Here is a 12,500-nt window from a genome sequence, read left to right as displayed (position 1 = left end):
AAGGGTGGTAAAACTGATGCAGGAGCATCTTCTCCCACTTCCAATCCTCTCCTTCCCCTTCTTTGCTGTGCCAGAACCAGGGGAGGGCTCCCTCTGAGGGTGTTAGGGCCTGGGTAGCAGGGCAAGCATGTCCAGGCAACGCCTCTATGGTTAAGTGCTGTGCAGGGGCATGGGAAAGTGAGATGAAAGCTCTGGTGGTGCTCCAGGGTCAGAAACCTGGTGAAACATCAAGGGGGTGAAGGGACCCCAGGCTAGCAGCAGGCCTGGGGAGGGTGAAAGGAGCCCAGCCTTGCTGGAGCTCCAGGTACAAGATACATGTTGTTGAGGAGGAGAATACACCATGCAAAGCTTTGTATTTGAGGAGAGTCTGGAGGGTTAGGGGACTGGGGGAGGTAGACATGTACATGGGGGAAGCACTGATGGGAATAAAGGATGCACAAGGATGATCTTAAGGAGTCTTGAGAACAGCTTTCTTCTGTAACTATCGGGCTATCAAACACATTGTGTACAGCAGTGGGAGGGCACGGTAGAACATCAGCCTTAACTGGCAGTGTTTCTTTTGTTGTCTAAATGTGAGATGTACTTGTAAATAACAGGTCAAGAGTCCCCTTTAGTATTCCTTTTTTTTTTTTTTTCCCAAAAGCATGCACTGTTTGCAAGAAATTGCTTTTAAGGAAAGAAAAGCTGCTAAAACTCATTCTTTTGTCTCATGGACTCCCAGTTCCTTCTTTCTGCTGGAGTCCTCTTATTCTCTGAGTGCAAGAGTCTGCCACAAAGACGCAGGTACTCTGAACAGGGATGACAAAGAGATTGTCTCCAACTTGCTTCTGCTGTTAAAAAATTCACCGGTTTTATTTGCATATACACACACCATTACAGGCTGTAATGACAGTTGTCAACCCAGAGAAAAGTGGGGAGAGAGCCACAAAAAGAAATATGAGAGGAAAGTCAGATGAACCTCAGCTGTAGCAAAAGTCTACTCCTCAAAAATGGTTAGGGTGTTTCCATACAGGAGAAGTGGATGTGTCCCACAGTATAATTCTACCTGCATGGTTAAACCACTAGAATTCCCTTTGTGGACAAACTTGAGTGGAAGTTTAGTTTCCAATGTGTATAGCTCCTGATACCTACTACATACCTTTAAATAGTCAAGTTTTAGCTTTAACTGATGAATAATTTTAATGAGCACCCTGAGAAATCCTGCATTTCAATTGAGAACTGGTATCAAAGTGCTCTTTAGAATTATATTTATGTGGCCTACCAACGTTGCAGTTCATGCTTCCCATAAAGCAGTCTCTAAGAAAATAAATTCTTTAATTGCTATTTTTTAATAAACTGGGTTATTTCATACTTCTTATCTATGCTGCAATATGGTTTGACCTTACTAAAGAGCTATTTTCATGATTATTGCCTATCTTACATGCAGAGAAGGAGTTGAAACCATCAGCTGCTCACAACTCCTTTCCCATTTGTGGCTTGATGTTCAGCTTTTCCCTTACATTCCTTTAAAGAAGTTGCTATTGATGTTTAAGGAATATCCTGGTTTCAGACACTCCTACAGCCTGACCTTCAAAACAAAGCCTTTCTCAGGGACTCATAATCTTCCTGGCATAGAAAGATACTGATATAACAGAAGTCTAATTTCCTACTTGCTGGAAGCAAACTTTGCCTTTTGCAATCAGCAGAATAGATGACTTAGTTCTAAGAGTTTTTTTCTGTCTACTTAAATACTTGGGTGCACTTGTTTATATGGACAAGTGTTCTTTTTTCAGAACTCTGCAACCCTGCATCTGCATATATAGAAATCTGCATTTAAAACAACCCAGTTTAAGCATGCAAATGCATGTGTTTATGACTAATTAGTGCTTCCAAGACTATGTGCTCAAAGTCTGTACTGGGTCTGTAGTCTGTAGTCTGTAGTCTGGTCAGAATTCCCAGGGATGCATGCAAGAGATGTGTATGCGCTGGTAACTGTGTCCAGCTAAGTTAGCAGAAAACTGAAGTTTTCCCTGCATACTGCTAAGGACGTGGTATGGATACAACTGGGCTCTGACAGTTTTCTGTGGACACATGCCGTATCACTTGCCTACTCTCCACCAACAGCTAAACTGAGGCTGAGATTCTTCTCTTCTACAGGGCACTTTGAAATATCTTGGAGCAAGATTTGGACAGCTCAGCGCTATGCGCAAACCTCATGAATTATCTGAAAGACACAAAAAAGCACTTTTGACCATCTAAATCTCGAAATAAATGACAAGTGTTTCAGGAGAGAACAGGCTGGCTGTCACTCACTGACACTGGAAGCAAGAAATCTCTTTCCGCAAGAGGAGCAGATGGAGCGTGTTTTGATGGAGCTATGCATTTGTCTGCCACTCTGTTTACCATATATATTCCTATATTAAGACATATGCAGCTCTGAAAATCAATTCATGGGTTTGCTTTCTTGTTTTTCAGTTTGAAAATAATCTACTTGTCCCTGTTACCCTGTTCTAGACATTCCACATGTCTTTTGCTGGCTTATCCCATAGAATAAGACTGACGGATGTGTGCACACACAGAAGAAAACTTTTGACTGTCTGATTCCTAGTTAAGGCTTTAGTCAGTAAAGTACTTTTCATCACCAAAGGCATTAAAAATCATCTTCAAAAAAGTCATATTCATAAAGCATTGTGGAAAGCCACATGAATAGCACTGGGGGTGTGAATTAAACATTTTCATCCCCAAAATATGTAATTATGAATGCAAATTGTCATTTCAATGCTCAATAGACTAAAGGTGAGAGGAGACTGGAAAGTGAAACACAAGTTTCAAAAATACTGCAATTAAAATATCATTTGTCTTTCTTGCTCAAATGCTTGGTTTTTTCCCCCCTTTAAGACATTCTGACTTTCTTAGTAGCAGCACATTCTACAGGTAGCATTTTCTTTCTGAAGTAGTGAAAGAGCTAAGGGTGAAATATCACCTTCAGAAAAAATGAAGATAAAAGGTGTGTCTGAAATACCAGACAGATGAATGGTCTCTGACAAAGTCCCTATATATTTCTCATAGTTGGGTGTGTTTTTTTGTTTGTTCTGGTTTTTGCTTATTTGTTTTGGTGGTTGTATTGGTTTTTGCGTGTGTGGTTTTTTTGCTTGTTTTGGGTTTTTTTCTCTTTATATGTACTTGATTCCAGCCTAAGCAGGCATTATGCCATGGGCAATATGTGGGAGCAAAAGCAGACTGGCTGCTGGTGCAGGTTAGAGAGCACAGAGCACATAAGCTATATTCTGGCAGTTTTTCAATGGTCTCCTAAGGGAGAGTTGGGAAATCTCCCTGGGATCTTATTAATATAATAATAATGTAATGTAATTCTTCCTGCTTGTGCATGGCAGCTTCTACCTCTTCTACCTGGTGTAAGAATGCATCTAGAATCTCCACTTCTAAAGGGGCAATGTCTGTGAGGTAGTCATGTGCACAGCACTTTAGGATAGCACAGCATAGCATGGTATAGTACTTTTCTCATGGAGAGGTGGGAAAGATAGACTGGCTTTCCGTCACCAGATAGGAGCCTTTTAACTTAATGCGTGTAGAAACATATATCAAAATTTTGTCTACCTGTAATACATGTTGTCATAATTAAACTAAGTGTAACCAAATTCAGTGTATGAACATAAATAAAAGGGCTTTATGTGGGGTTCCCAGACTTTCTATTCGAGTGTCACACAGTAAAGAACAGTTTACCTCTTAGCTGACTTCTTTGGTGACTGCACTAGTATCGCAAGACATAAAATGAATTTATTTGCCAGCCATACTGTTCTTTTTTCTGTTGTCTATCATTTGCCACACATGGTATATATAAAACCTGACTTACCTTAAAAGCAAAGAAATGATCCATATATTTCTCACCGAACACAAACTTAGCACCTGTGTCAGAGTACTCCAGAAAAGTCTACGGACAGAAAGCAGAGAAAGTTAGCCATAAGCTCCAGGTTCCTGCCAAAAACTAAGCAAATATTGCTAGATGTCTTGCAGAGATCTGGTGAGGTCCAAGAAGCTTGTGCTCTGCTCTGTATGGATCTGGGCTTTACTGTGTCTGGCTGAACTGAGTACCTCTGTTTCGTTCTGCCAAGAGCACAGCCTGCTTCAGAGTATTTAGATAAACAGCAAGGGCATATTTTCCTGCAGTAGCCATTATAATAAAGGCCATAAGCTGTACTAAAAGAAGATTTTACTTTTTAGTACTGATACTGTAGTGCATTTCTACACTCCCTCTCATGCAAAAATGTGCAGCAAACAATACAGTTTAAAATGGAGATGTAGTGGCTGAAGTAATGAGTTCTGAAAGGAGCAGCCAAAAGCTAGTCTAAAAAAACCCTTCAACTTATCAATTCTGATATGATGATGTATTTTCAGACTCCTGATGCCAACATACGCAGTTAATGATACAGTTCAAGCTGGAAATGTAACAGCTAGAGTAACAAGTTATGACAGGAGTGACCGTAAACCCTATGAGCTAACGAAAGGGGGCGCCAGACCCGCTTCAGTCAGAGACGAAAGGGGAGATTGAGAACCTGGTGGCAAAACCCAGATGACTCCCACTCTTGCAGATTAACAGCCACACAGACGTCAGACCTGTACCTTCGCTCCCGCGCAGAGACAGTACATTCTGCACTGCCTTGTTTTGAATGCTCTTAATTATCTGCACTGTGAAGAACAGCTGTGAGAATGGTGTCCCTGGGGTGAGAAGTCTGAATGCCCTTCAGTGGGTACTCTCTGACCTATATTTTGGATTTCTCTTACTTATTACTTTACGGTAATGAGCTTTTTAAAAAACCTTTGTGCCTGCAAACTGCCTGCTGGGACACCTACACACAGATCCTGTCCCCTCTCCAGAGATCCTTCTGCTGCTTGCAGCCATGGATTTTGCCACCTGCAGTTAAATTCATTTTCTTATATGCCATGAGAACTATGAAATGCCCCTGGGGCAAGATCTGTGGCTCCTCTGAAGACAGTGGTGCTTCTGCCTTGCCAAATCCCAGGCCTTTTCAGCATGCCAGGTTTATTGCAAGGATGCTTTGGTGTTGGCCCAGGTCTAAGCGTTTCTGTGAGTGCCCCGGCACAATCGTGGTTTTGTGTTTGGAGCGTTATAATTAGTTATAAGCCCAAGGGTGGTAAGGCCATTAAGATATAGGGTCACCCTGGGCACTACTTATGACCCTGTCTCACATGGCCTTGTGTTAACTGGACAAAAAAGACACTAAAAGGTTGAGTTCAGGGAGTCCTGAAGTTTTTGAGAACCCAGATTTTCTCAAGAGGGGAAAACATCCAGGGGCAAATGGACCTTTGAACTGCCTGGCTGTCATGTCAGACTGTCAAGATAGAAAATGATATAAATGTGGGGGTTTTTTGTCCCGTAGCTTACCTGGGTCTGAATGCCTAGCCAGTTAAATACATCAAACCCCACTTTGGTCCTCAGGATAAGCAGCCCAAGAATAAATTGCATTGCTATTCCTGAAAATACTGGTCTCCAAGCAACCTAGATGGACAGAAAAAGAAAACCAAAGAAACTCCTTGTAATTTAAACATTGAATAATTTACTTCAGATGTTTGTTAAAATAATGTAAGGGGATATCTGACTATATTGCAGGATAGGAGCAGCTGCCAAAACAGTTTGTAGGGGACTTGAAGCATGAATCAGCTCTCCTAATTTGAGAGCTCTATGATGTGGATGTCTCTAAGCTAGCTGATCAAAGCCTGGTTTGGTAAGTGTGGACATGCCCATTTCACAACCATAGACTGCAAGTAACCAAATAGCAGGAAAAGGAGAGATAGTTTTTCCTATGCTAAGTTTATAGATGAAATAGACATACATCAAGGCAGCAGAGAGGATTTTTTTCCTTTAAACTGGAATGGAAATATAAAAAAAACCCCAAGTAACTGAGCATGCAGATTCTTCACATATCTGGAGTGGGAATAAGGAGATTTTGCTACAATTTTTTTGTGTATGCTTGGGTGACTTCAACTCTGCTTCTGTTCCTCAGCTTTAAAAATCTTTGATACTTGCAAACTGCTCACAGATAGATATTGCAATTCATAAGACATAAAGGCAGCTGGAAAAACTGTGGCTGCCTATGACTAGTGCGTCTTTACTATACTGTAGATTTCTGCTTTGCTGCCTCAGAAAATATCTTTGTTTTGTGAAAATTGAATCTGATTATTTACAAGGCAAAGACCTGAGATGGCACTCTTCAATTTATTCAGATGATATTTGAATAACAGAAGCCAATTAGGTTTAATAAGTACCTATGGGAGAGCACAAAGCACTTGAAGTACATGAGTTTACCTCAGTTGGAGACTGAGTCCCTGCTGAGGGTACTTTTTCTGTTAAGAAAGCCTTAGCACTGATGCAGGAGTTGAAAAAGTGTTGCTGAAACTTGGTGACCCGAGCAATGAATTAGTTATTAATGTACGACTGATAAAAGCACGCACTGTATGCTAGGCATGCACACAAGGGTAAAAGCTGAAGTGGGAATTGTGGTGGCTAAAGTAACCCCTTTGTAATATTACAGCAGTACAGAAAGGACGTCATCTGGAAAAATAAATTAAATGGCATTGACAAGCCTATGGGAGTGGGTTAGTGAAAAGTGAGGACCTCAGCTTGGCCTCAGCTGCTGCATTTGCAGTGGAAATTAAACTTGTGAGGGATTAAAAGCAACATAATTGAGGGAAGCACGTTTCCAGTTCCATGTGTTTTGTGTTGATGTGATGACAGTTTCCTCAAATAAGTGCTTGTAATGTCCTCAAGACTGCTGTGAATCTCCTGCGAGTGGAAAGGATGGAGCAGGCCTGCCTCATCTTGCACTGTTACTCCAGAGTGAAATGTGTTCCAATCATTTGCATCAGGGCTGGAACAAAGGACAGGCAGCAGACTCCCAAAACAGTGAGATCCAGATGCTGGTACAGCCCCACACATGCTCCTGAGATATCAGAGCAAAATTAATTTCCTCAGAAATTAAATACATCACTGGGTTTCGGTAAGCCTAAATTTTGATGTTCATGTGTTTTCCGTTACTCTTGCTGAACTTGGTACTAGCATAGGAGAATAGTTTTTGAGACACTGAACCAAAAAAAAAAAAACCCAAAAGAATCAGCATGGATTAAATACTCACTCTGGTTGGATATTTGGAGAAGATAAACATCAAGAGAACATACATCGCAAGCCCACAAAAGGAGATCAGCTGGTGAGATCCCTGTTTTGCTGTGTCAAAGATGAGCCAGCAGATGACAGCTATAATAAGAGCTGCACACAAAACCCTAGGAAAAAGAAGTGTCAGACATGGCATCCTGAAGAAGAACAGGTATTCCTTCCCCTCCCCACAATAGTTATATTTCAGTCTGTGAATGAACTCTGAGTAATGTATTAAGCTGAAATGTGTAACTCTAAACAAGCAGGAACCTGCCTTTGCTGATGCAACTCTGACAACAACGTTCATTGGTGGCATCCAGAAGAAATGTCCTCCAACCATATCTCCAAAGTCAGAGTGTAGGCGAAACTCAATAAAGCACAAGTTACTCTTGTCTGGGAGTTCTCCCTGTTAAATGAAGCTTGAGAAGATACCCTCCTTTCTCCTCTATCCTCCTTTACCTTCCCTGTGTTCTTTATTGAATCTTAGCTCTGGGCAAGGCAGGCTGTGGTTTTTACGAATTGCACTCTGCTGTTTAAGTCGTGGGTCCAAACAGCATAGTGCAGGTTATAAACTGTTTACTTCTTTGTAACTGGCTGTAGTCTGTTTAGAAAAATAATCACAACAATTTCAGCTATCTCGAAACAGTGACAAGAGCAATGTCTGCACCTGTGTTCAGTGTTTCTATGGTCTCCAATACCACAGAACTATGTTCAGCTTGCATATTGAAGCCTGAGAGGCAAGGAAATATATCATCCCATTTACAGAGGAGAAAACTAAGTTTAGTCACAGTTCTCTAATGTTATTTGTGTCTAACTGTTGTTTAGCTTCCAGTGACCTCGGCGGTACCTAGATAGATAGTTATTTTTACACAAAATGGTTAGCCATTGCATGGCTGAATAACACTTTCTACACCTGAGACACTTTCTGTCTCTTGGAGGAATCCATAACCTAGTAAAGCACTTAACCTGTGATATGTACAATTTAAGCATTGCAGCCCAGGTATTATTACTGCCCCCGGCTTGTTCCGTCTGCTCATCAGGGCTCTCCTGTTCTGTTTGCTCCTTCCCCCAGAGAGGCTGCCAGATTGTCTAATGGAGGTGTCTCTGTGTCTCTAATGCGACTCCTGAGCAGAAGGACCACAATCTTTATAGCATCTTTCTTAGAATTTCCTGCCTCTGTAGCAAACATTCTGAAATCCTAAGAAAAAGTTGGGATATTTCCCTGAACACAAAAAGACTCCTCCTTAGAGCTCTTTCTCTCCGATAAAAGGTGACCTAGCTGAGACAGAAGGTAGCTGGCCAATTTCTTGTTCTTTTTAATGAGATCTCATTTGGTGTTTTCTTTGGTCTATGAGCCTCTTTTAGCTCCCCATTTTCCCAGGAATAACTTAAATATTCCCGATAACTGCTCAGGAATTCTTGGAATAAGTACCTACCAGTTCTAAGTTTTTACCATTTGTCTACCAGATGAATGTCTATCATCCCAAACAAGGCTACATGATTTTATTATGACACTAAATGTGGCTGGCTTCTTTTCATTCCTGAAGGTCAATTAAAAATTGCTATGGGAATATGTGAACAAGTAGCGTCTACATAACACACATCGGTCTTTAGCAATCTGCGTATGTTAGAATTAAATTTTTTATGTCTCTCACAGCTCTCTAAGCAAGTGACAATAAGGCACTTTCTGGCTTTCAGAGTGAAGGCAGAAGGCTACAATGCACCTGAACTTCTGTGAACATGCTCTTTTCAAACCCAAAACTTGTCCTATCTAAATGTGATGAATTTTTTTTCTACACTTTCTGACAAGATTTTTGATACCTAGGTATTGTGTTGCAATCTTCAAGGTGTACCTGACATCTATAAACTGAAAAATATTAAATTATCCTATATGTATTCTTTGATCTTATTGCGATATAGATCCATATCCCTATGCTTATGGGGGTCTAAGCTGAAAGAAAACTGTAGGGGTAAAATGACTAATGCTTTTTCCTTCTGCATAAATAGGAAGTAATTAATATTTACCATTTCAGCCAAAACCACTGTTCTTCCAGATATCGTACTCCAGGGGAAAAGAACGCAGCAATCTTGTCTCCATACTCAGCTATTAAAAAATCCCAGCAGATGAAGGAGATGGCTAGCACAGTGATGATAAAGAGTGGGAAGGCCCTCTGAAAATTCAAGCTGCAGGCTGCAATGACTACTGCCAAATATGCTGTCACAGAAACAAGAATATGTCAGTGAGGTTGGTCTTTTTAAAAACAGAATCAAATCTCAAATGTAAAGGATGTGGTTAAAGTTAGGCTTGTCTTTATCTTTTCTAACTCTTGGCCAAAGTACTGAAAAATTTTGTTTTCATGCATAGTGTTTTTACTTATGATACGCTCATTGATATGAAAGGTGGCTTTCATCCTGTCAAAGCAGGTTATATGCTTTGGCCAAGACAAATTCATATCAAACATGTTAATCACTTGGGAAAATTAAACATGTCTACAAAACTGCCTTTTCTTGTGTAAAAGTTGTGAACAATGGGTCTTGTTCCTTCTTTCACAGGAAGATGAGTTTATCCAATAAAACTAGTAGAAGAAACACTTAAAAACATTCATCAATTGCCTGATTTAATGGCCTGATTTGATTGGGAAGCTTAGAAGTAGTTTACTTCATAAAGTAGTTGTGAATTGATTTGTCATTTGGCAGGTTCTTTGCAGATACATGCAGGCCAATGAGATATTCAGTTCTTGTAAATAATAATAATTATCTGATTTTGTCTATGGGAAATGAGAAGAACTACTGATTTTTGTAAGGCAAGTTTGTTTTTATGGATTTGATCCTGACATATCCCTAGAACTCGCTTTTTTGAGCCAAGATATGTCTGTACTATGACAAAGCAAGATGAGCTTGTGCTAGGAGGGCAGGATATTCAGCATGCAAGCGACCCTTTTATAACCATTTACAGTATGCTGATGCCTATCACACAGACATATTTTAGGCCTTTATGTTCTCAGTGTTCAAGTAGGAGGATCTCAAAAAGAAGCTTGGTGAAGGGGAAGGAAAAAACCCAACCTACTGGTTAATTGGGAAAGGGACAAAGAAGAATATCTGAATGACTTTGCAGTGCATGCTTACATAAACCACATTTCCTCTAACAAACATTAGCTGTGGATATCAAGTGATATGGGTCAGAACAGAAAACTTTCATTTCTAGCCTGCTGACTCAAGTTCAGTCCAAGTTGACGCCTGACTTTTTAATGTGATTTGTGCATGGTTTTGGGCAAGTTCTTGAAACTGTAATTTAACAAGCCTCCTGGAGTGGGCTGGTAATGAAGCAGACACAAAAACTGAACTACCCTTTCATCCCAAATGTAATTGCTAGTCAGAGTTAAAGCATGATGCAGGAGCAATGTAGCAAGATCTGTGTTTTTGTTAAGTTTGGGAATGAGTGGAGGTTTTGCGATCTGGAACTTTCTCTGGGTCTAAATTCACTTTTATCTCCTTTCAAATGCATTCTTTAAGACAAGAGCTTTTGTGCAAGATAGAAGACTGAAGATAATCTCATAAAGGTAAATAAATAAAACTTCAGCAACCTTAGGTGTAATATACTATACCTGTTACTAAAATTCCATAGATCACATAGTGCATTCTGGTCTTATGTTTCTTGCAAAATTCACAGGCTTTATCATATTTCTTTTGTAATTGCCTAGAAAAATGAAATAAAACAAAACAAAAACAAAAAACCAAACAGAACAGAAACTTAAGATGTACATTAAAAAAAAAAAAAGAGAAATTTGCACAGGAAGATGAGGTTAAATTGACCAAATTTTCTCTGTTGGAGTATGCTGCACCTGGTAAGGCTTAAAATCCCAAAAGTGCCAACAAAAATTGTGCTGACATCTGTAGAGCTTTTTGGGGGGACACCTTTGGTTTGATCTGGGACATATTGTCACTGTTTAACCCCAGCTGGCAGCTAAGTAGCACACAGCGGCTCAGCCACTCCCTCCTAGCCTCCAGTGGGATGGAGAGAATTGGAGAAAGGTAAAACCCACAGATTGAGATAAAAACAATTTAATAATTTATAGAAGATAATAATAATAATAATAATAATAGTAGTAGTAGTAGTAGTAGCAGCAGTAGTAGAGGTAATAGTAGTTGTTGTATGAGTAAAGCGATAGAGAGACGGATAAAGCCCACCACCCACTGACTGATACCCAGCCTATCCCTGAGCAGCAACTTGGGGCCCAAGTTGGCCCCTTCCAGCCAACTGTGCCTACTTTCTATACTGAGCATGATGTGCTGTGGTATGGAATACCCCTTTGGCTAGCTTGGGTCAGGTGTCCTGTCTCTGCTCCCTCCCGGCTTCTCCTTCCCCTGTTCACTGGCAGAGTATGAGACTGAGAAGTCCTTGATCAGGGTAAGTGCTACTTAGCAACAACTAAAACACTGGTGTGTTATCAGCGTTTTTCTCAGCCAAAACACAACACTGCACCAGCTACAAGGAAGAAAATAAGTTAACTCTATCCCAGCCAAAACTAGGACGCAAGTGAAAAAGAAAATCTGACTACCTAACAGGTCAAAGTTAGAAAGCCAATTCTGCTCACCTCTGAAGTACAACTCTTCTGTGCAGAGGTCTGTTAACAGGGTTAGTGCAAACTGATAGGTAAAGATTCAGTGCTCATTACTTACTAGATTCGCAACGATTGCTAATACAGCCAGCCCAGCACTGCAATGTGGAGCAATAGTAGTCGTAAAGGCCTAAAGCTGCATTTGTGTATGCAAAATAACCAATATCCATCTGAAACCTCATTACAGTGTGCATAGATTTTTCTGTGTATTTGAAAAATTGGTTGTTAATTAAATAAACTTTTCATATATGACTTCTCATTTTATGAAAGCTAAACTGATTTACTACGTTTGAATGTCCTATTCTAGTATCTGTTCTTCCACTAGAGAGACACTATCTAGTATCTGTTCTTCACTTCTTTATTTTCTCATCTTGCTAAGGGTAACACAGAGTGATGTCACAAAGGATGTTTTGGGAAATTTTGGGAAACAGCACTTAAGCGATTTAATTTAACGCAGATTTCCAATGTTAAGTATGCTGGTGATGTGGACTTAGTTACAAAAGCTGTAGCTAGGTAAACACCTTGTGTTGTGCAAGCTGAAAAAGAAATCACAGGTGTAGCTCTGCCTTTCTAAAGTGGTGGCTCACACCCTGCAGTCTGTAAAGGCAATGTTATATAAACTGATGAATTTAAAAGAAATTGGAGGTAAACAAGGAGTATTAACTTAATTCATATCTGCACTCAGAACAGCAGAGCAGGAACATACTCCTTCACCA

The 12,500-nt window shown here is 40.2% G+C and overlaps 1 protein-coding gene across 1 annotated transcript in view; it reads right to left on the bottom strand.

Annotated features, from left to right (window-relative positions):
* Positions 1-12,500, bottom strand: part of SLC28A3 (solute carrier family 28 member 3) — a 42,011-nt gene that overhangs the window by 16,026 nt on the left and 13,485 nt on the right. Inside the window, exons 4-8 of the mRNA XM_030470558.1 lie at positions 10,771-10,862; positions 9,191-9,380; positions 7,149-7,293; positions 5,402-5,515; positions 3,851-3,928 (exon numbers count right to left, since the gene is read on the bottom strand). Of these exons, the coding sequence (XP_030326418.1) occupies positions 3,851-3,928; positions 5,402-5,515; positions 7,149-7,293; positions 9,191-9,380; positions 10,771-10,862 (619 nt within the window). The remainder of the gene's footprint in view (positions 1-3,850; positions 3,929-5,401; positions 5,516-7,148; positions 7,294-9,190; positions 9,381-10,770; positions 10,863-12,500) is intronic.

Source organism: Strigops habroptila, chromosome Z, assembly GCF_004027225.2.
Source record: "Strigops habroptila isolate Jane chromosome Z, bStrHab1.2.pri, whole genome shotgun sequence".
In the NCBI taxonomy this organism is placed as follows: Eukaryota; Metazoa; Chordata; class Aves; order Psittaciformes; family Psittacidae; genus Strigops; species Strigops habroptila.
This window is presented reverse-complemented; position numbering and strand designations above follow the sequence as displayed.